Raw genomic sequence first — 22,141 nt, 5'->3', positions numbered from 1 at the left:
AATTTTATAAAACTGGTTTAAAAACATATTTTTGAACCATGAGAATCTGGAGGTATATAAGAATCCTTGTTATGGGCTGAACTGTGTTCCCCCAAATTCACATGCTGAAGCTCTAACCCCTAGCACTCCAGAATGTGACTGCATTTAAGACAGGGCCTTTAAAGAGGCAACGAAGTTAAAAATGGGTTGTTAGGATGGGCCCTACTCCAATATGACTGGTGTCCTCGTAAGAGAGGAGATACGACACAGAGAAAAAGAGACCTTAGATACGGGCACGCACAGAAAGAGGCTCATGTGAACATACTCAAGAAGGTGGCCACCTGCAAGCCAAGGAGAGAAGCCTCAGAAAAAACCAAACCCACCTACACCTTGCCCTAGACTTCTAGCCTCCAGAAGCACGGGAAAATAAATTCCTGTTGTTTAAGTCCCCCAATCTGCACTATTTTGTTATGGCAGCCCTAGCAAACTCATACAAGGAACCAAAGGCGGGCAGGCGCTCCCACACCCCCAACACCGCACGCTGGAGCTGTGAAACCAGCAGAGTGTGCCCAGCGGGCAGAGCACGGCGACATCACTCACCTAAGCAGTTGTGTCCATCGTGTGCCAACATGAAGCCATCAAAGCAGGTGCACCTGTAGTTCCCCGGGATATTGATGCATTCGTGGACACAGCCCCCGTTGTAGTAGTCATTCTCACACTCGTCGATGTCTGCAAAACGAGGGGCACGAGAGGTGTCAGAGGAAGTGCCTGGGGGTCCCCTCTCCCCTCACCACTGAAGCCACCAGGACCTGTGTGGTAAGGGGATGACTCAACAGGTATTCACTAAAGTCCTTGATGGGGGCTGGGGACCCAAAGATCTCAGGGATGAAGATCCTGGTTCTGCAGCAACGCTGGCCACCACCTTGCAGGGCAGGGCCGGGTGCCTTCCAGCGCCACCACAGTGAAGCAGGCAAGATTCACACCCAGCTCTGCCTCCCTCGAGAGCTTCTCAACAACAGCAGCACGTGGGGACCCTGTCTAAAATCCCCCAAAACTGGCTCTCTTCAGCCTCTTGGAAAGCCTCCCAGAGACAGGGGGCTCACTGTGAAGCAGGAAGGATCAAATAAAATGAACTTTGCATATCCTAAAAAGCATAACCTCCGGATCGAGGGAAAAGTCCACACACTTCTCCCAAACAGTTTCCTTCCACGTCAGCGTCTGAAGCCTGAATTTCTACTGCTCCAGCGGCCTTGTTATAACAAAGGCTTCTGTCTCATAAACAATGGCCAACAGGCTTTGTAAAGGTCACGCTTTTGCTGTTTTAAGTCTTTTTCAACATTTCCCATCAGGGGTCAAAGGGCTATCAGTCCTGGAGTTCCAGAGAGATTTGGGAGACCTCGGGGAATAATAGGGACAGCTTAGCTAAGATTCAAGAGCTGCTTCTATACCCGAGTCCCGCTGGGGACAGAACGCTGCATGCCATGATGTCTTCAAGCCCCACACTAACCCAGCCACGAAGGCACTGTCATCGCTACTCCCATTTTACAAGGTACCGAAGAAGCCGAGGCACAGAGTGGCCGAAACCTCGCCAAGGGTCACACCCGGAGGATGCGGCACAGGCGGGATTCGAACCAGGGCAGCCCAGCTTGGGAGCCCAAGGGGGCCTAACCCTGGGCGTGGTCCGGGAGAGGAGAGAAGGGGCGGCTCTGGCTCCGGGAGACCCGTCAGCATAGCCTGAGGGCGCTGCCTCTACCCACACCCAGGCCGACCTCCACCAGCTCCGCAGAGAATCAGGAAAGAGGGACTAGGAAGTCCCCCCAACAGCGAAAGCGGAAGTGCTGCCCTTAGTGGAACCGGAAGTACCCGGGTTAAGCAGAACCGGAAGTGTCTCACAAGAGGGTTCCGCGGGAAACAGCAGTCCGTCCCCTACCCGGTTGAAGAGGGATTTTTGAGGCCAGGTTCCAGCTATGAAAGCCGGGATAGGGTAAGAAGAGCGGGGGCCAAAGGCAAGCCTGGCTGCTCCCTGAAATGCCTGGGGAGCTGGCACAGGGAGACACCCAGCTCCATGCTCTCTCCATGCTTGTCCGGAGGGCAGAGCTACACACACAAGTGAAAAACCATGGGGGCCTATTAAGGGTCACAGGTAGGAATATCCATCTGGAAGACAGAGCCTGTCTCAAAAGGTAATACGCTCCTTGACACCGGAGGTGACCAAGCACTGTCGGGACACCTGCCTGCCAGGGACGCTGCCAGCAGAGGGATAACTTCAGTGAAAACAGCAGCAGGAAAGCACCAGAATACAGAGCCTGGCCTGTGTAGCCTACTCCTGGTGCCTACCCACCCCACCACTATGAGGGAAAAACGAAGTAGCCAGGCTCTCCAAAGGTGCAAGAGAGGGAAGCTACGCCTCACCTGCTGCGGTAGCCATTGGCATCCGCTGGGAAGCGGACACAATTCTGCAAGTTATTTGAGTTGTTTCCAATCATTATATTTAACGCACTTAGAAATTTTAAATGACATTAGAAGAGGATATAAGATTTTATGTTTGAAAGGGCGCATGGTTTATAAAGACTGAGATATTGATTATTTCCCAATCTCCACAGCCCTGATCTTTTGCCAGAGTCCCAGATACATCAATCCAACCACCTCTCCCCCTGGACCTTCCATAAACACTCCAGAGGCAACACGGCCCAACTTTAACTCATTAACCTGCACTTCCTGGGGTTCCCCATCCCAGTGAGGACTATTACCCTTCCACCTCTCCACTGACATCAAATCAGCTACAAAAGCGTAGTTTTCTACACGCTTATACAGTTATAGTGTGCCCACTGGTCAGCTATTTCCACTACCTTCAGCATGAGCATCATTTCTCATCTGATCTGAACCAGCAGTTCCCAAACTGTTCTTCCCTCCTTTCCTTCATTCAAGCAGGTGACTCAGGAGAAGGTCTCAGCGTGAGCATATGACTTAGGTTGCCCAGTCAGACTGAGGAGAAGGACTTTTATTCCATGCTTGGGTAAAAGAATTCTCTCTCTCTCAAGTTGTATCTCAGATGGAAGTATGCAGGAATCTACTCCTGAAGCATACACCAGCCCACTTAATTTTCACAGCAACGCTATGGAGCAGGTATTTTAATTCCATTTTACGGTTGGGCAAACTAAAGCGCACAGAGGTGAGGTAATTGCTCAAGGTCACATAGTAAGTGGTAGGGCAAGGATGAGAACAAAGGTTCTACAAAGCCCATGTCTTTTCTAATAAGTTAGAATGCCCACGGCATGCTGGGCATTGGCAAAGTACTTTATTTATGTTATTTCACCCTTAGCCCTCGGCATGTTTAGGCTGTGTACGGAGAAAGTGTTATCCAATCATCCAAACACCCATTCACACATTCATCCTTCCTCTTGCTCCACATCCATCCACATCCACACACACGTACACACTCACAGCCATGCCTATCCATCTACCCAAATAGCCAGTCAGCCATGCATCCATTCATCCACTCACCTACCCACTTTTTATCCATCCATCTAGTAACTTCATAAGCCATCCATTCAAATACCCACCCAACCATTCTTCCACTTGTCTATTATGCTAAAATCTATCCATCTAAATATCCAGTCAGCTGACCATCCTTCCATTCATCCAATCACCTATTCACCCATCCATTTATCCAGCCAAACATCCACCCATACATCCAAACATGCATCCATCCATCTAAATATTCACCCAGACACCCATCCTTCCATTCCTCTAAACATCTGTTCATCTAAATATTCATCCATCCAAACATCCATTCACTCATTCATTCATCCAAATGCCTAACCACTCACCCATCTATTCATTGATCCAAACACACACCCACCTATCCAAACTCACACAAACACACACACACACACACATCCAAACACCTACCCACTCATCCATCTATCCAGCCATTCATCCATCCTTCCGTCTCAACTTCTATTCATCTACCCAACAATTCCATCAACCATTATCCATCCAGATAGCTTAAAAAATACATACAACACGATTTTCAAAAAGAATAAGATGTTAAGATGAAGAATGAGGGTTGAAGAATAAGAGAAAGCTGGTGAACAACGTATGCAGAAATACATTTGGTAATCCCAGCACAATTACAAAACGTAGCCCACAAATATGGCTCTGAGCTTCCTAGATGCCAAAGCAATAAAGGAAACACAATCAGTTACAGAGTCACTACATCCTTAACATTCAGTTAAACCAGCTGTTTAAATGGCAGTAAGGTCTGAGGAAAATGTCACTTCTGATTAGGATAATCATATGCCCCAATTTGCCTGGCTTAGTTCCAGTTTATGCCTGTTGTCTGGGTGTAATTAATAACAGCAACCTTTTCATTATCAGAATGGTAAACTGTTTACCATACATGTAAGACATTAGGAAGAGATCACCGAATTGTCAACAAAACAACTCTAGCCTTTTCCTTCCTTTGACTCCCTACAGCGTAGGCCACAGCAGGTGCCAGTGGGCTAAAGAGTACAGGAATGTTTGCTGCTCGCATCTCTTCCCCTAATCCATCCCCAAAGATTTCCCCGAGATCTGAGCATCTCTTAGAACAACCAGGTCCTCTCCAATCCCCAGGCCTTCAGTGCTCCCACAGGCTTCGGAGGCCAACCTGCTTTTTACCTGCCAGCATTCTGGATGGAGAAGGTCTGCATAAACCAGACCTCCCCGGATTCTGTGTCTTGCCTTGCATTTTTGTTTTTTAAAATCATGTGAACCTCTTCCTTTAATACATAAGAGATAAACACACCAATAAATCTACTAAAAAAAAAATCTCTGCTAAAGCAAGTAGATTTATTATTGTAAGAAACATATCCAAGAGCCACCAGCCCTGGAGGAGGTCCCACAGGCCTCCAAGACACCCATCAGGCTCGGACCACTTTTTAAGGACTGTTAAAGCCAGAGAAGGAAGAACAGGCCAGCGGCGTGGGGAGAGGGTGAAGGAAGAGGGAGGCAGAGCCAAGCTCCCTGGATGTTTATTCTTAAAAAACTGCTGTGAGTTGAATTGTGTGCCCCTAAAAGATGCAGTGATGTCCTAACCCTCAGTACCTATGAACGCGACCTGATTTGGAAGTAAGATCTTTGCATCAGAGGTGAAAACACAGATGCACAGGGAAGATGCCATGTGACCACAGACGCAGAGATCGGAGCCATGAAGCTGTGCTCGTGAAGCAGCGGTGGCTGCTGCTCCCATTTTACTGATGCGGAGGCTGAGGTACAGCATGGCTGAGGACCCTGTCTCCAGCCCCCAGCCAGGGGCTGTGCTCAAATGCAGGCTCTATTCCTGCTGGAGCCACATCCCTGGGGGGCATGAGGTGAATACTTTTTAAAAGGGCTTCATCCTCCAAAAAGTTATTAAGGAGAAAGGAGGGGAGGAGATGTCACATGCATCATTACTTTCTGTACCTACCCTTGAGTTGGAGGGGTGGTGACAGGATGGTTCACACAAGTAGAGAAAGTGGGCAGGACAACAGACTGACCCAGTTGTCGAGGATGAGAAGTTCAACAGCTCGACCTAGACACCCCTGCTTCTTCTCCAGCTTGGATTTTTTATTTTTAATAAAAACTCAATTCTCAACAGAAGACAGCTCCCAACACCCATTAGAGCAGAGAAAAACAGCACGGGGAGCTGCTCATTATAAGATTTTTAAAAGGTCACCCAGGTCCACTTTTCCTACATTAAAACGTCAGCACGCACGCATGATCCCACAGCTGTGGTCCTGTGCCAGCAACACTGGTTTGGAACCCGAGTGAGACGAGTTTGGGTTTTTTTCGCTTAATTCAAAATTGATTCTTGCTGCCCCATAAAATACATATTTATTCTGCGGTGTCTGGGTTCTACGAGATTCTATGGCAATGAGTCAGAGCTCCTTCTCCTTTTATTTCAATACTATTTTAGGGCATTTTCCTAAAAATTAGCACTGACTGTAAAGGTCCTCAACGTGAGGATTCTTAAAGCACGCCGCTCTCCACTCTCAGAGGTCACTACTGAAAATATCTTCTGGATTCCCCTTGAAATTGGCATTTTTCTCGACATTCCTCGCAGACAGTGGAGACCAAATGCTCTAACAAAGACCCCTTCCCTGGTGGGCGCGAGCACGTCCTCCCCTTTGTCTGGGGGCTTTAGGAAAAGCCATGCACTCCTTAGATCAGGCCACCGTCCTGGGAGAGATGTATGGCTTAGGAAGTTGAGTCCTTATTGGTGAATAAATCTTAATCCGGTTTGTTGGCTAATTACATTTGCGGGAAGGTAGTTTCTCGGGGCTGCCTAGCAGGAAGGATTAAGTCCCCTGTCTCCGGTGGCAGAGGGTTAAGCTCTGGGTTTGTAATGACTGAGTAATGAGACCCGCTCTCCGCGGACCCCTGGCATCCATCGATCAGGTTTCCCTGCTGCTGAGACAATGCCAGAAGTGGGCCCAGCAGTTAATTATGGGAAAGGTCAAAGGTCACACAAAACCAACACAAATCTATATACTTTTTCATTCCCAACTGCACACAATGACCATGGCTCAGCCAGAGGGTGGGAAGGTCCTCCCCAGGCCCAACCCATGATCCGAGATAACCATGGAGCGTGAGCTGCTTGCTGACCTCTCCCCGTGGCCCTCGCGGCTTCAGGCCTCCGCACTTCTGCTCTTGCTGTTCCCTCTGCCTGGAGCTCCTTCCCCTTCACGGACAGTATGCACTGCTGCAGCCTGAGCCCCAGCATCACCACCTGCCTGAAGCTTTTGCTGAAGCCCTGGCAGACATGACTCCCCCACCCTCTGGGCCCCCTGACCCCCTGAACAGACACTGTCATTACTCTCACATGCTATATAAGTCCTTTGAGGCTGTAAATTCCGTGGGGCAAGAACTGTGTTCTGTTCAGCATAAGCCTCAGAAGCAGGGGAGTGTGTTCAATAAAAGTCTGCTCAACGTTGAACGAAGAACTCCTCATCTCGATGGTAGCCTCTGTTGACTGGGCCCTACGATGTGTAGGGCAGTATGCAGGGCCTTCACGTTCTGCACTGAGAAGGGGGCACCCACATCTTTATTTTACAGCAAGGGAAACCGAGGCTCAGAGATGTTACCTGCCTTGCCCAAGATCACACAGCTAACACAAATGGAGCCAGGAAGTGAGCCAGGCCACCTGACTTCAGAGTTAATGATGTCTCAGCCACAAAGGAGCACATATTGTAGGATTCCATGTATATGAAATCTCCAGAAAAGTCAAATCCATTGAGACAGAAAGTAGGATGGTGATTTTCTTGAGCTGGGTGGGTGGGGTAGAGAGTGATGGCTAAGGGGTGCAGGTTATGGGGTGCATTATGGGGTAATGGAAAGGTTCTAAAATTGATTGTGGTGATGGAGGCACAACTCTGTAAATACACTAAAAGGCATTGAATTGTATACTTCAAGTGGGTGAATTGTATGGTATGTGAATTATATCTCAATAAAGCTGTTTAAAATGTTTAAAGTTACTGCTGTCGGCGATCTCATCCGCTTGCTGCCTGGGGCTCTGGGCTCTGCCTGGTTGCAAGGAAACCCCAAGGATGCTCCCTCTGAACTGACCTCCAAGGCCACCTGCCCAGTGAGGGCTCCTGGTGTCTCCAAAGCACTAGGCAGGACTTGCTTCCAAACCCAAAGGACCAGTTTTCTGTTTTTCTCCCCCCAAAACACCTGAACCCTTTGCTGGGGGCTGTTCCCAGGCTCCAACATCAGGCCCGTTGGACACCAAAGCAACTTGGTCAGGGGAAAGCTGACCGGTTGGAGTGCTCCAGACGGAAGGGAGGAGGGGCCCCAGGGGCCTGCCAGCCCAGTGTCGAGGCCCCCGCCACCCCCATCAATTACAGGCATGGTTGTGCTCCTGTCCTCTTAGTGAAAGGCAGGGGAGAAGCCCCAGACCCCCAAGCTGCAGGCTCCGAGGGGCTGCTCCACAGCCCAGCCACCTGTGGACTCAGCAGGGGCATAACCAGAAACACTGAGTTACTGAAAGCTGGAGCCGCCACGTGGAGTGGGTGAGCGGGATCCAAGGGCTCCTCCGAGGCCCCCTGGGCTTTCTAAAGGGCTAACTGAGCCAAAGAGGGAACTGAGGAGCTAATCTCAGCAAGTCACAGGCTGACAGCACCTTGAACCCAAGATCCCAGCTCAGGCTTCTTCCCCCAGCTTCACAGGCCACCTCTTGGGCTTTGACCGCACCAGGGTCTGAGCTGGTCTGGTGCAGCTTGAGTTCCTTCTCTTTCTGTCCACATCCCGGTAGAGTTTCTCTCCAACAGTAATGACAACAGCAGAAGTGGCAACTCCCCACCAGGCCCCGTCTAGTGGCAGGTGGTTTAACCCTTACTACAGGCCAGGTAGGAAGGGCTTAACTTCCCTCATCATAGAAAGAGAGACTGAGGCTAGCAGAGCTTAAGTGACTTGCCCAAGATCACCCAGCTAGTATATGGCAAAGCCAAAACTGGAACCCAGGCCAGCTGGTTCCAGCCCACACTGTCCTAACCTTGACGCAGTTATCTGGAGAATTCCCCACATGTCAGTGACTGGGGAGCCAGGGCCCAGGGCCCTCGCTGAAGATCAGGCCAAAGCCCTGCCTTCTTGCCTCCTGTCAACACCAACACCAATCCCAGCCTGGCCTCTCACCCTCAGCCCAGACCCTGGCCACACGGAGCTGCCAGCCTGCAGGGGAGAATGATCCAGACACAGGTGAACATACCTCCTGTGAGGGCAGCCTTGCATGCCAACGCGCCGCCCAGGCCCAGGTCCGCCTGCAAGGCTGTCAGTGGGAAGGGACGGGTGGCTAAGGGTCCAGCTGGAGCCCACCTGCCACCCCCAGAGGCTGAGCCAGCACTGGGCGCCACCATGGTGAAGAGCACCCTGAGGGAGGAGGTGCCTCCTGCAGGGGTCCAAGTGGGCCTGGGATCTCCTGGCCCCAGCCCTGCACTTTGCAGTCAGCACACTAAGGCCCAAGAGGTCCACAGACCAGCCCAAGGTCACACACAGCTGGCACCCAGGTCTCTATGGACCTACCCCCAGCTCTACTCCCCTCGACACAAGGGGCAGGGGGCTCAGATAGAAGGCATGGAGGCTGGTGGAGACAGGAGAGCATCTTGGAGACCGCGGAGGGAGTGGGGAATGATCAGCACCAGCAGCCGTCATCAACCGGGCCAGAAGTCCAAGCAGGCTGGCTGGGGCTTTCAACCACCTCCTCCCAGGGGCTGCAGCCATGGCCCATCTGGAGGACGGTGCAGAGCGCCCCCGAGACCCCCTGACCTTGCCCGCACACACGAGCCCTCCAGCCCTCTTTGTCTCAAGGCCTTGGGGGAAGGCCGTCATCCATTCCAGTAGCATTCAAAGGCCAACAGGCCAGCAGTTTATTTTCTTAGAAATAATGGTTTTTTCTGGTTAGCATTCCTCCCATGGAAAAACAAATACAGCCACTGTAATAAGAAGCGGCCAAGAGGAGGCGAGAGAGCCCAGAGGAAGGGGCAGAGAGGGGCCTGCTGCCTGGGAGCTCGGAGATCCGGGGGCTGGGGTGGGGGCAGAGACCCTCTAACCCTAGGAGAAATGGGGCTTTAGAGAAAAAAGAAAGCTCAACGCACAGGCGCCGGTGCCCCCTCAGCACCCTGCGAGCAGCGAGGCAGCTTCCCTCCTCCCACGTCCACTCAGGCGCCCGTTCTGGGTTCTGGAGGCAGGTGCCGGGCTCCCATTCAATGGATACGGAGCAGGCCTCCGGAAAGTAAAGTCGCTGGCTGGACGTACTGAGCTGGCAAAGACCACAGAGGTCTCTGCATCCCTGCTCCAGGCCGGTCCACGGACCCTCAGAGCCGGGGAGAACGCTGGAGATCCGCTGCGGCTCTGCCTTCCTGACTCAGCCGAGACACGCCTCCCCGGGGAGCCCTCTCTACCTGCTCCCCTCCGCAGGCAGGCACACACTCCCTGCTCTTCACCCCCACTGACCCTCGTCTGTCATTCCACTGCTGCACTTTCCACACCCTGTTACGCGCACGTCTTTCCCAGTCTGTCTCCCCCGCTAACCAGTGAGGTCAGAAAAACATGTCTTGGCCCCTGTACCAAGCTTGGCTGGGAGTTAGGTGCCCAGTGAACATTCTCGATACTAAATTGGATCTAGTCCAGCTGACACATTTTACAGATGGGCAAACTGAGGCTCAGGGAGGCGAACTTGCCTCCAACGCTTAAACGCCAACAGTATGAGCTTTTTATTTTTCCTTCTAAAAACGGACATGGGCCCCAAGAAGCCTAAACTCTGTAGCAGAGCTGCGGCCAGTTGCAAGCCACACTGCCTAATTGCTAGCTGACAGCAACTCGGAATTTTAAGTCACATCCAATTTCTTCCCGCCCGCTGGTCTGCCCGGCTCGAGTGCTTTCATCTTCAGCAGGGCACACGTTAGCATGCATAATTGCACGTTTTAAGACTTCAGGAAGAATTTCCTCTCCTCCCCCCTCCCAGCCCACCTCCTACCGCCTTTCCTGGCCTCCCCCAAAGCCGAATTTTATCTGGAGTTTCAATAAAATGTGCCATAATCATGATGAAAATGATTTAATAAGGTCATAGACATTATTCTCTAAGAAGGACGATTGGTTTTAAGTTGTTTTTTTCTAATGTTAAACTCAATGGATCACCGGGTGTGTTATTAGGAGTTTTGTTAAAACACTTAATAGCATGCCCTGTAATCTACCCAACTTCGGTGACTGACAAGTGGACCCCGGGGATATAAAATGCAGGAAGTGACTATTTACATTCACTACATACATGCTAATTTTGTGATCTCTGATGCCCATAAGGTTGTCATTTTTTTCCTTTTCACAAAAAAAGGGAAAATAGTAATATATTTGATATACTGTGGCCAAAACAAAAATTTATTTCCCCCAAGAGTTTTAATTATAGCATTTTGGAAAAGGCCCGAGTTGGAACTTGCAAGTGGAATAAACCACTTGAATAAATGGTCTAAAAAATTAAGTACACAAAGAAGGGGTGATGTGCACCACTGGTTCAGACTAAACAGTGATTATCAAGAGGGTCTTAGTTATTTAAACAAGCCATTTGAGGGTGGTTTGCTCCTTATTTGGGGCCTGGTCCTGATTATAAACAAGAGCTTTTAATTAAGATTAGTAAGACCCAATTCAAGCTATAATTTGGTCCTTTTCCTTAGCAAATGTCTATGAAAACAAAGTAATTAAGGTTAAATGAGTTGAAGCATTTAAAGGGGATGAAATGCCCCCTCCTCACCCCCAGCCTGCCCCCTCTGCAGAACGAGCACAGACAGATCCAACTAATTCAGACCAGAAGGCCAGCACAGGGCGGGCCTTGGCAGTTCTCTAAAGGCCCACGCACAAGGGGTCTGGTAAGCTGGGGATGCAGAGGATTAGCTAAATGAAGATGGAGAGGGAAACAGAATGTGCAAAGGTCCTGGGGTAGGAAGGAACTGGCAAGTTCGAGGAACTAAAAAAAGACAGTGATGCTGGGATGTGGTTAGGGAGGGAAGGACAGAGAATGACACATCTCATAGTGGTTAGCTAAGCAGTATCTCCCAGTTAAGGAGGTGTGTGACGTGCTTTGAGCCCCTTGCACACACAGGGCCTGGCCCAGATAAGCTAGCAGCAGCAAGGGAGAGGGCATAGAGCGGTAAGGGTCTCTGCAGCCCCCTCTAACACTCCAAAGCTAAGGAACTCCTCCCACTGCACTTGTACAGGCTGCTGGGGGCATCGCCCGCTGCTGGGACCCCATGGCTGACCGGGCTTGGAATCCAGGCCCTGCTGCTTCTCAGCTGGGTGACCAGGCTACAGGCAGACCTCCCTGGGCCCAGTTTCCTCAACCTAACTCTGCCACTGTCCACATCAGATATCCTTAGACTGGTCCCTTCCCCTCACAGGCTTCTGCTGCCTCATCTACAAAACCGTCAGAGTCCGGGAAGCTCTGGGAGGCCTTTCCTGCTATCCTCGAGATTGGTCACTCACTGTCCACCGACACCAGCTCTGGGCCCAGCCCTGAGTGAAGTCACAGAGGTCATTGCAACCCAGTGTGACAGGAGCTCTGTAGGAGGGATGGTCAGAGGTGACAGCTCATCTGTCTGGGGAAGCAGGGAAGCCTTCCTGGAGGAGGCGACTGCTGGGACCCAGCCATCCAGCCTTCACCCAACAGATGTGTCCTAAGCCCTCTGCCAGGAATGGCCTTGGGGTCCAGGGGCTGGAGCTCAACAGGTCACAGACCCTGCCCTTGAGGAGCCTACATTCCAGGAGACATGGAAACATAAATGCAATGTGACATGGGCCGAAACGGAGGTGCGTACGGGCCACCTGTAAACACGGGGCCGCCCTCATGCTTTTAAAGTTCCGTCACACTCTGCACACCCATGAGTTTACCTCGAGTTACTTCAGATTCTGTCAAGAGGTGAATCATCGAGAAAATACTGCTGTCTCCTCAGCCTTGCCCAGAGCCTTTCCCCACGATCTGAGGCACCTCAGTCTGGCTACAGCAAGCCCCCGCCGGCATTAAGCTGACCACAAGGGCCCAGGCTGCTCCCCGGACACAGAGTGGCTGCACACGTGGCAGGCCAGCCATCAGCACACGGGCACTGGCCACATGGCAGGCAAGATGGCCTTGAAGGTCTGGTAAGAAACTGTCCCCGGAATGGGGGTGCGGGGGTGGCTTCTGGTGCTGGGTTTGCTACAGGGGTTTTCCAGCAGGAGTTTCAAGGTGACATGGTGAAGGCTGTCAGAGGCTCAGTCAGCCCCACGTAGGGCTTCCCACAACCTGGGTCTGCTTTCCGTGAAGCGCTAAGGAGACTGTGGAAGCCACGTTCTCTGTGCACGCTCTGCTGAGGATCTCTCCTCCCTGCTTATCACGGGAAACAGCAAAGGCTATCAGACCTCTAGGACAGGGGACTCGTTTCCCCCAAAACGCCAACCTCAGCCTCTGCACAACGCCGCACCAGCTCAGGACCTGCAGATAAAGGGGCGCAGTTTCATCTAAAGTGGAAATAGCTGTCCGGAGGGTGCAGTGATTGATTATTGACGTCTGCTACGGGAGAAAGGGCAGCACATTTGCCATCCCTGGAGTAGTTTTAGTGGAAAAAAAGGAAAGCCTTCTGTCACTTGTATTTTTTATTGCACATTCTTGGTAAAGTCATCTGTGAATGGCACACATGTCTGTGTGTCTCTATGTCATATGTGTATGGTTTATCTGAGTAATCAATGAGCCAGAATACCCCATTTCCAAGCCATTTTAGATCTTGGGAATTGTTGGAAAAAGCAAAGCTTCATCCCTTTTTAAATATTGAACAACATTATGATCATCAACATTATCATGATCATCAACATTACTGACATCAACATGATGATGATCATCATCAACATCCTCATTCTTATCAATATCACTATCACCATCATCATGATTTTTATCAACATCACCATCACCGTCAGTACCATCATCACCATCACCATCACCGTCAGTACCATCATCACCATCACCATCACCGTCAGTACCATCATCACCATCACCATCACCGTCAGTACCATCATCACCATCGCCGTGAGTACCATCATCACCATCACCATCACCATCACCGTCAGTACCATCATCACCATCACCATCACCGTCACTACCATCATCATCACCATCACCGTCAGTACCATCATCACCATCACCATCACCGTCAGTACCATCATCACCATCACCATCACCGTCAGTACCATCATCACCATCACCATCACCGTCACTACCATCATCACCACCACCATCACCGTCAGTACCACCATCACCATCACCATCACCGTCAGTACCATCATCACCATCACCGTCAGTACCATCATCACCATCACCATCACGGTCACTACCATCATCATCACCATTATCATCACAGTAACAGCAGCTAATGCTTATAGAGTGTGTCCTATTTGCCAGGCCACGTTCCAATGGTTTATATACATTAATTCATTTAACTCTCACACTGTCTCTGTGAAGATAATTATTATCTTTATTTTACAGATAAACAAAAGGAGGTCAAATGACTTGTCCAGGCTACACAGGCAGGATCTAAACACAAGGAGGCTGGCTCCAAAGTCCCTGTTTTAACCACTGCGCTCAACGGAACACTGACTGTTCATCCCTCTTCTCGGAACATAGAGCAAAGACCACTTGCAGAAATGCAGTGCGGAGAAATGGGCCCAGAAAACCTGGGCTCTAGGCCCAACTTAGATAAGACCCTTGCCTTCTCAGGCCTCCATTCCCCCATCTGTAAACCAAGAAGTGAACATCTGGATGATCCCCAAGCTCCATCAGGCCACCACTGCATATGTCCTGCCTGCCTCTTTAGATCGCAAAGCTTCCAGAAGTCTCTGCACGGTCCTCCTGGGGAAGCCAGTGGGGCTCTGGTGGCCCTTGGGTGAACACTCCAGCAGGCTCCATCAATTCTGACTGATGGCTGCAGGTGGGGTCCCAGGGATGAGAAAACCTCAGTGCAAGGGGGACAGTGTCCACTCAGGTCCCCAGAACCCATGCCAGCACTCACTCACAGAGGATCTGGGGAGCAAGTGGCCAAATGCACCCTCCTCTCTGTTTCTGACAGATATTCTCCATACTGTTAATATGGCAACTCAACAGGTCCTTATTTACCACCCGAATGCTCTTCACCTGTTCAGTAAGAATTTCCATTGATAGATCCTTTCAGCTCATGCAGCCCAGCTAGGCTGTAAGCTCCTTGAGGGCAGAGACCAGGTTGCACCATAACTATCACCTCTGAGGGATGTGGCATTGAGTGATTTTCAAAGGTCTCCACCATTTATGATGTCATTTGAGCATGAAACTACTGTGAGAGGTAGTGAGGACAGATGCTGATGATGACGACAATGACAGTGGGTGCCATCATCTGTATATTGAGCACATCCTGCATATTGAGTGCCTCCGGTGAACCAAGCACTGAGGCTGGCAGGCCCCAGGTACGCTACACTGCATTCCATTCAAGCTTCAGGATGATCCATGATGCGGGCTATTTTGGGCCCATGTAATGAAAGGAGAAAGGGAGGCTCAGGAGGGCAAATGACCACCCAATTTTCACACTGAGGTGGGCTGCAACCCAGGGCTCCCAAGCAGAGGCCAGGCCCATCCCTGCTTTCCTCTCTCATTAGACAGGGTCAAAACAACACCATGGTGAAAACAAGCCCTCCATGGACCCAGCACCCCACACTTCCCATGCCGTCCTCCTCTCCTGTCTTGGGGCGTCTTACAGGTTGCTCACCTAATGTGAACTCCAGTCTGGGCAAAAGAGGGCCAGCTCAGACTAAACATCTTCCACACACCCTGGCCAGCGCCAGGCCTTGCCCCAGGAGCTGGGAACACAGGGACAAACAGGAAAAGGCTCTCTGCAGTCCAGGAGCTCACTGTGAGGTCCCTGGGGGCAGAGCCCAAGTCTGACAGCTTCAGTGTGGTGGCCCCAACACCAAGCCCATGGCAGACGTTCGACAAATGAGCTCACAGTTCAGTGGGGGAGCAGGACACATAATTATAAGCCAGAGTCAGAAGTGCTGGGATGAAGGGAAGCCAGGGGATTCTGGGAGCAGTAGGTGCTTAATGCAGCTATATGTGTGTGTGTGTGTGTGTGTGTGTGTGTGTGTGTATGTAATTGTGTGGAAGTGGAGGTATCACAGAAGGCTTCCTGGAGGAGGAAAAATCTAAAGCATGGTTAGGAATTAGCCAAGACGCAAAGTGAGGGAAAGGAGCTCCAGGCAGGGGGAAAACCTGAGCTGGGTCTCAGAAACATGGAACAGCCTGGTGTGTGTGTGTGTGTGTGTGTGGCCAGGACACAGGTGCTTCAGTGTTTCAGGAGGTGAGGAGCAGGAGCTGGAGCCAGGCTGGAGACACAGGGAGGCCCCTGGCAGTTCCTGAAGCACATTCACAAGACTCCTCCTCTCTCATCCTCACGCTGAGGATGTCAGGCCCCCTGAGACAGGGATGTAACTCCCACCCTGGGCCCAGGCAGAGTGGACAGCCAATGTCAGACTCTGAAGGACTTCAGGGAAACAGGCGGGAGACACAGCATGGGCCTCCTGGGCAGGGACAGCAGGAGAGGACCGAAGGAGCTGGGCTGGAGGAAGGACAGGCCAGTCAGTGGCTTAAACCAGCAGAGAGGGGCAGTCACCCTTGGCCCTCATTGGCCAGTGCACTGGTCCTGGCGGGGGGAGCAGGGAGTCAGAAAAGGTTCGCACGTGTCACTTGGAACCACCACGCTAACCTTCAGGCCCTGCCAGCATCCCGGCCAGCCTGTGCCACCAGGCTTCTTGCCCACGACATGGTCTACCTGCCTCTGGCCTGGCCTCCTTCCAGAGGTCTGTGGGTAGCTGCCAGCTCCCCCCACTCAGGATTCTGGGCCCCCAGCAAGGCCAGGGATGTGGCCAAACCAGACATGACCCAGGACGATGTCACCTGCCCAGCACTCAGTCTTAAGTAGATGCCCAACAAATGAGATGGATAAACAATGTCAGCATCCCAGGGAGGCGCAACAGCATCTCCTACAAAACTCCAGCTGCTGTAAACCCTGATACCGAAGGAACAGGCACCCATTGTGTTCTCACATGTCACTGTCCTAACACAAATCTCACACTTTGAAAGAGTAAGCTGGGGTGGGGCTCAGGGAGAAGACGAGGAGATGCTCGGGACCTGTGGAGAGGGAATGAAGAGACCTGGGTCTGAGTATGGGCCATGCCACACTTTGGACTTTGTAGAAGATGCTTCTCCTCTCTGAGCCTCACTGTTCCTCATCTATAAAGTGGGGACAGATAGCGAAGATCTGAATCAGTGCTCCTTCCCCAGGGCTGCACATCAGCCGTGGAGAGAGCTGTTTCCAGCCTCCGGATGCCAGGCCCTGCCCCAGCCCCTGCAATCAGACCGTCCTGGACAAATGCTCCCAAAGGTCCCATCTGGCCAGGAGAGTCCTAGCTCCAAAGACAGCTGTGGCTGCTCTTCTCTCTCCAACTCTCAGCCTGCCAGGGAGCTGGCCAGGCACTGCAGTTTCTAGTGCCGGATGCTCAGACCCGCACCTCAGGTACAGGGAAGGAAGGCTGGACAGGCAGGCCGACGATACAAATGCACCAGGCTTTGCCCAAGCTCTCCTACTCCACACAGGGAGCTGAGCCAGCCCCACGAGAGCGGTGGACAGCTACTGAGCAGCACGTTGGGGGGAAGCTGCAGGCCACACAGGTCAGTTTCAGATTTGAAGTTAGGGACCTTGGGGGGATATCACTCAAGGCCTTGACCCCTCCCACATCCAGTCAGGGACGGATAGACAAATAGATCATTCAATGCTTCCTTTCAATCTCTTTAAAACAACAAAAAGTTCCAAACCTGGGGAGAGTTAGGTACCCCATGACTCCAAATTCCACTTCCCTGGGAAGCAGCCTGCATTCCCAGGAAGCCCACAGCCCAAGGCTGAGGGGGACCTGTGCTGGCGGCAGTCATGGGGGGCGAGCCCTGGAGATTTAGCCCCCATTGGCATGACAAGGGGCAGGCAGCGGCCACCGACGGCAGCCGTGGCAGCTGCGGGGTCTGGCCAGGAGGGCTGGGCCGGGCTCACCTTCACATTGCCTGCCTTCCCCCTTGTAGCCTGGCTTGCAGAGGCATTTGTAAGACTTGGGTGTGTTCTGGCAGATGGCATCGATGTGGCAGTCGTCCGTGCCCTCTGAGCACTCGTCCACATCCACTGCTCCTGTATGGGGAGGGAACAACAGGTGAGCAGTGGCCCGGGCAGCAGGCAGTGACGGTGCAGGCAGGGAGTCCCTCTGCCTCCCGTCTTTCCACTGATCATTGCGGTAATCAGCAGCAACAGCTGGCACATGATAATCTGGTGTGACAAGCAGTGACTGGTAGCATCTTTGGGGCAGCTACTCTGTGCTAGGTACAAAGCTACCAAGATGCTGGCTCTCCTTTATTTTCACAACCATCCCATTAAGTAGAACTACTATTCCCACTAAAAGAATACGAAAACTGAGGCTTAGAAGCACAGCAAGGAAAAGCCTCTCTGTTTGTCTTGCTCTCCCCACAAGCATCGCTCCAACCCTCCTCCACTTTCTTTATTCTAGAATTTAGAGCCAGAAGCATCCTTGGAGGAATTTAAATCCATCCCCTTTGCATTACAGATGGGGACACAGGTTGGCATGGGACAGTGAGCAGAGGCTAAGCAAGCAGGTCTGAACATGGGACCCCACCCAGCTTCCGTGCTGTGGAGATACAGGGTTCTTCGGCTAGCCTTCGCCTCCCCAGACTGGGGGGGTCCTCAGTTGGGCTAACCTGGCTCATGGATGGTTCTGACCTCCTGTCGTCTCTCCTCCCCACCTTGGAAATCTCAGTACGAGCCTGGTTCCCATATCCCAACTTCCAAACTCCAGTTTAGTCGAGGTTGTGAGGGCTCCCGGCACTCCCCACCTCCTGCCCCAACACACACATACACACCTTCAGTCTGGACAGCCGTCGGGCAAACAACGCAACACAGATTCCGTATATCCGTGCATACACCTCCGCACACACACTCTCTCTCTCCCTCTCTCTCTCTCTCTCTCTCACACACACACACACACATGCACACACACAGCTCAGACAGGGAGGGGACCCTCAGGGCACAGGATAGCACAGCCGGAAGATCCTTAGCTGTAATTCAGGTTAATTCCTCAGGTTACAGCTGAGGAAACCAAGGCCGAGAGAGGTTTGGTGAAGTTCAGGAGCTCATTAGGGGCAGAGACTGGTCTCAGACATACGAGAAGCAGGTCCAGGCACTTCTACATGCCAGGTTACTTCCGGCCAGCTATGCATAAAATACAGAGCACAGACAGACGGAAGGACCCAGAAGGGCACCATGAGGAACTCTCAGCAGCCATCCTGAGGGCAGTCACCCAGGGGCCAGCCTGGGGAAGTCCTGGAATGTCCTCCTCTCTTCAAGCCTCCAGGCTCACCCTAGACTGTCCGGTCCTCAAGAATGTCCACTCTGAATGACTCCCTGGCTGACATGTGGGCTCTGAATCTGCATGGGGGGGGGGCTCTCTAAGAGAATCACCCTCCCCGAGGACTCCTCCTCCTTTGCCCCAGTCCCCAAAGGTCCAGCCTGCCCCTAAAGGAAGAGAGGCATCAAAAAGAAGCACAGAGAATCACCTCCCTGCACACAGACATACACATGCACACGCGCACACGCGCACAGCAGGTAGCGTCACTTTTCAGGGTGGCTGTATCTGCTCAGGTCAGCAGTCCATCCACAGCCCTGTACAGGTGCCCAAAGGAAGGTGGACTGGGGGCCTGGAGGCAGTCAGTGTCAGAGACCAGAACCAGCCGTCAGGTGGCCAGGGGCCAGTAGGAACATCGGGCCACCGGAACATCCTCTTCTGGGGAGGTGACAACAGAGGGTCCCCCATGCAGGGTTGCCACAGCCTCAAGGGCAGGAAGCCAAGGGCCAGAGAGGGCCACTTGTATTCTTCCATGGGCGAGGACTGGGGACACTTCTGAGACAGGACCAGCAGGGGCACCAGGCCAAGGATGCGGCTCTTTCCACTTCCCAAGGGTCAGTGCACAGGAATGAGGGGAGGGAAACTGCCCAGGGCTCTGGAGCCCCTTGTGCCCCTGAACCCAAACCTCTACCTAGGTAGGTGTCCTTGTGGCGTGGAAATGGGTGGATGTTAGCCAAGGGGTGGTGAGGGCACCTCCCAACACATTTTAAGCATGGCTTTGGGTGGTGGCTGGGGAGAGAGCAGGCGAGCTGGAGGAGAGAGGGAGAGGAGCCACAGGCCACGTGTCCCCACGGCTCCCGGCCTGGGCTGGGACTCCCTCCGTAGGGCAGCCCAGCCCTCCCATCCAGGCTGCTTGCTTTGACTTTAGTTCATTTCAGCACAAGGCTTCCATGGGGTGGGGGTGAGGGGTGGAGACAGACGCAGACCGACACAGAGAAGAGACAGAGAGCTGGAGAGAGGCATGCACAGGAACAACCAAGCAGGGGTGAAGGACCCTAAAGCCGGGGAGAGACACCCACAGTCAGGTGGGGGTGTGGGCAGCAGAGTCCAGCTTCCTGGGGGGGCCACATGAAAACCAGCTCGGCTCCAATTGTGGAATGGTTTAAATGACCTGACATCCTCACTCAGGGGTGGACTCCCAGGAACAGGCTCCTCTGATGACCAACCCAGACCTCAGGGAGCCCAGCGCTGCAGCCAGGGGTGCCCAGAGAAAGCCAAGGAGAGGGGAGCAGGGGCAGGCAGGACCCTCCCCCCACGGTCCCCATCAAGGAGAGACTGGGAGGAAGCTCCTCTGAGGGACAAGGGACATGGGAGGAGCTCTGTGGGAGAGCCCCTTCTAGACAACCAAGAGAGCAGGAGGGGAAGGGACAGGAGTGCCAGGGGTCCTGTGAAACCCATGGGGCATCCCCACCTCGCCTCTACTGCCTGCCCAAACCCATTGATGCCCCATGCCCTATCCCCCCTCTGAAGCCCATTTCCTCCTCCGGCGTCTCCTGCCTCCCCCTCCTGGACCTCCTCAACGACATCTGGTCTCCCTTCCCTTTGGTTCTCATCCATTCCCTTCCATCTGTGTCTATCTGTCTGTCCTCTCCCTCCTGCCTGACTGTCTATCTGTCCACCGCCCCCCAGACATCTCCATCCTCCTCTCTTTCCCTCTGTCTCCTCCCTCCCCGCCCCCACCCCCAGTTCTCCCGTCTCTTTCTCTGGTGTCCATCTGCCTCAATCGCTCCTCTCTCTCTTCCTTCCCACCCCTTAGTCGTCCCTCAAGTCTCCCTCTTTTCATCTTCTTCCTTCCTGCTGCTCATTTGCCTCCTTCTCCCTCCTTTGGGTTTCCTCCTTTCCCCCTCGATCTTTCTGGTCTCTTCGCTACTCTTCCATGTCTGTCTTTCTCTGGGTTTCTTCCTGCGTCCTTTTGTGTGTTCCCTCTGTGCCTCCTTTTCTGTCCGGACGTCTGTCCCTCCATCTCCTACCTTCCCCCCCTTTCTCTCTGTCCGTCCTTTTTCGCCGCTCACCTCCTCCCGGTCTCCCCTCTGGGTCTCCTTCCGCCCGCGCTCCCTTCTTCCCTGGGGGAGCACCCGTGGGGCTCCCGGGTCCCCACTCCCTCCCGCCCTCGGGCGGCGCTCTGGGCCCCCTGGGCAGGCCGTCGCGCTTTCTTTCTTCCTCCCGCCCTCACCGCCCCTCCCCCGGGGCTTCAGCCCATCCCGCCCTGCTGCAGGGAGGGGTGCCCCGGGCCGCCCGGGCTGCGGGGAGGGGGCGCCCCGCGCCGGCCCCAGAAGTTACTTTGCAAAGAGGCGAGGCGGGGCGCGCGGGCTGCAGCCCTCCCCACGGCGCGGTGTTGGGGGCCAGCCGAGGACCCCGGCGCCGCCGCCCGCGCCCGCCGCCCACCGGGTCGGGGCTTACCTGGGAGCCCGCTGCCCCCCGCCAGCCGCCCGCGCGCGCCCAGGGCGAGCAGCACGCACAAGTGCCAGCGCACGGCCGCCGCGCCCATGCTCGCTGCGGGCCGCGCCGGGCCGGGCCGGGCGTGCGGGCGTGCGGGCGTGCGGGGCGCGGGGACCCCACCGACCGGCCGCTCGGCGAGCGCTCCTCGCTGCTGGCTCCGCGGCCACCGCTCGGGCTCGCAGCCACCGAGCCGGCGGGGCTGAAGAGCTGACAGCCGCGCGCTCATTGGCCCGCGGCCGCAGGGGGCGGGGCGCCGAGTGCGGCCGGCCAATGGGCGCCAGCCGCCAGTCCGGGGGGGCGGGGGGGGAGGGGCAGAGGCGGGCGCGGGCGTCCGGGGGCGCCCCCTCCTCTCCCGGCCGCTGCAGGTGGGGGGTGGGGGGTGGGGGCCGGGCCAGCTCGCGCGGCCGCGGGGTGCACGGTCTCGGCCAGGCTGGGGCTTGCTCGGAGGCTGCTCCCTCCCTCCGGCCCCCTGGCCCGGTCGTCTAGGGTGGCCCCCCTCTGGGGGCAACATCCACCCCCCAGCACACACACACCCGGGGAAGGGGGGCCTGCCACCCGGCCCTCGAGGTCGGGACAGGCCGGCGGCATCTATTGGTAAGGTAGGAAACGTAAATGCGCAAAGCGGCATCGTACATTCAGCCTTCGGGAACTGTTTATTGAGCACCTACTGTGTGCCAAGCGCTGGCAATGCGGCGGCGAACAAGGC

The 22,141-nt window shown here is 53.8% G+C and overlaps 1 protein-coding gene across 2 annotated transcripts in view; it reads right to left on the bottom strand.

Annotated features, from left to right (window-relative positions):
* The window catches only part of SCUBE1 (signal peptide, CUB domain and EGF like domain containing 1), a 135,034-nt gene extending 113,413 nt beyond the window's left edge, over positions 1-21,621 (bottom strand). The window contains exons 1-3 of one of the 2 annotated variants that reach the window (XM_044778191.2): positions 21,397-21,621; positions 17,580-17,711; positions 580-708 (exon numbers count right to left, since the gene is read on the bottom strand). In XM_044778191.2, the coding sequence (XP_044634126.1) occupies positions 580-708; positions 17,580-17,711; positions 21,397-21,484 (349 nt within the window). In that variant the 5' untranslated portion in view covers positions 21,485-21,621. The remainder of the gene's footprint in view (positions 1-579; positions 709-17,579; positions 17,712-21,396) is intronic. The other variant, XM_044778198.2, reaches the window with a different exon arrangement.
* Positions 21,622-22,141: the final 520 nt, after the last annotated feature.

Source organism: Equus asinus, chromosome 4, assembly GCF_041296235.1.
Source record: "Equus asinus isolate D_3611 breed Donkey chromosome 4, EquAss-T2T_v2, whole genome shotgun sequence".
In the NCBI taxonomy this organism is placed as follows: Eukaryota; Metazoa; Chordata; class Mammalia; order Perissodactyla; family Equidae; genus Equus; species Equus asinus.
The sequence above is the reverse complement of the archived record's forward strand: the minus strand, read 5'-3'. Positions and strand labels throughout refer to the sequence as shown.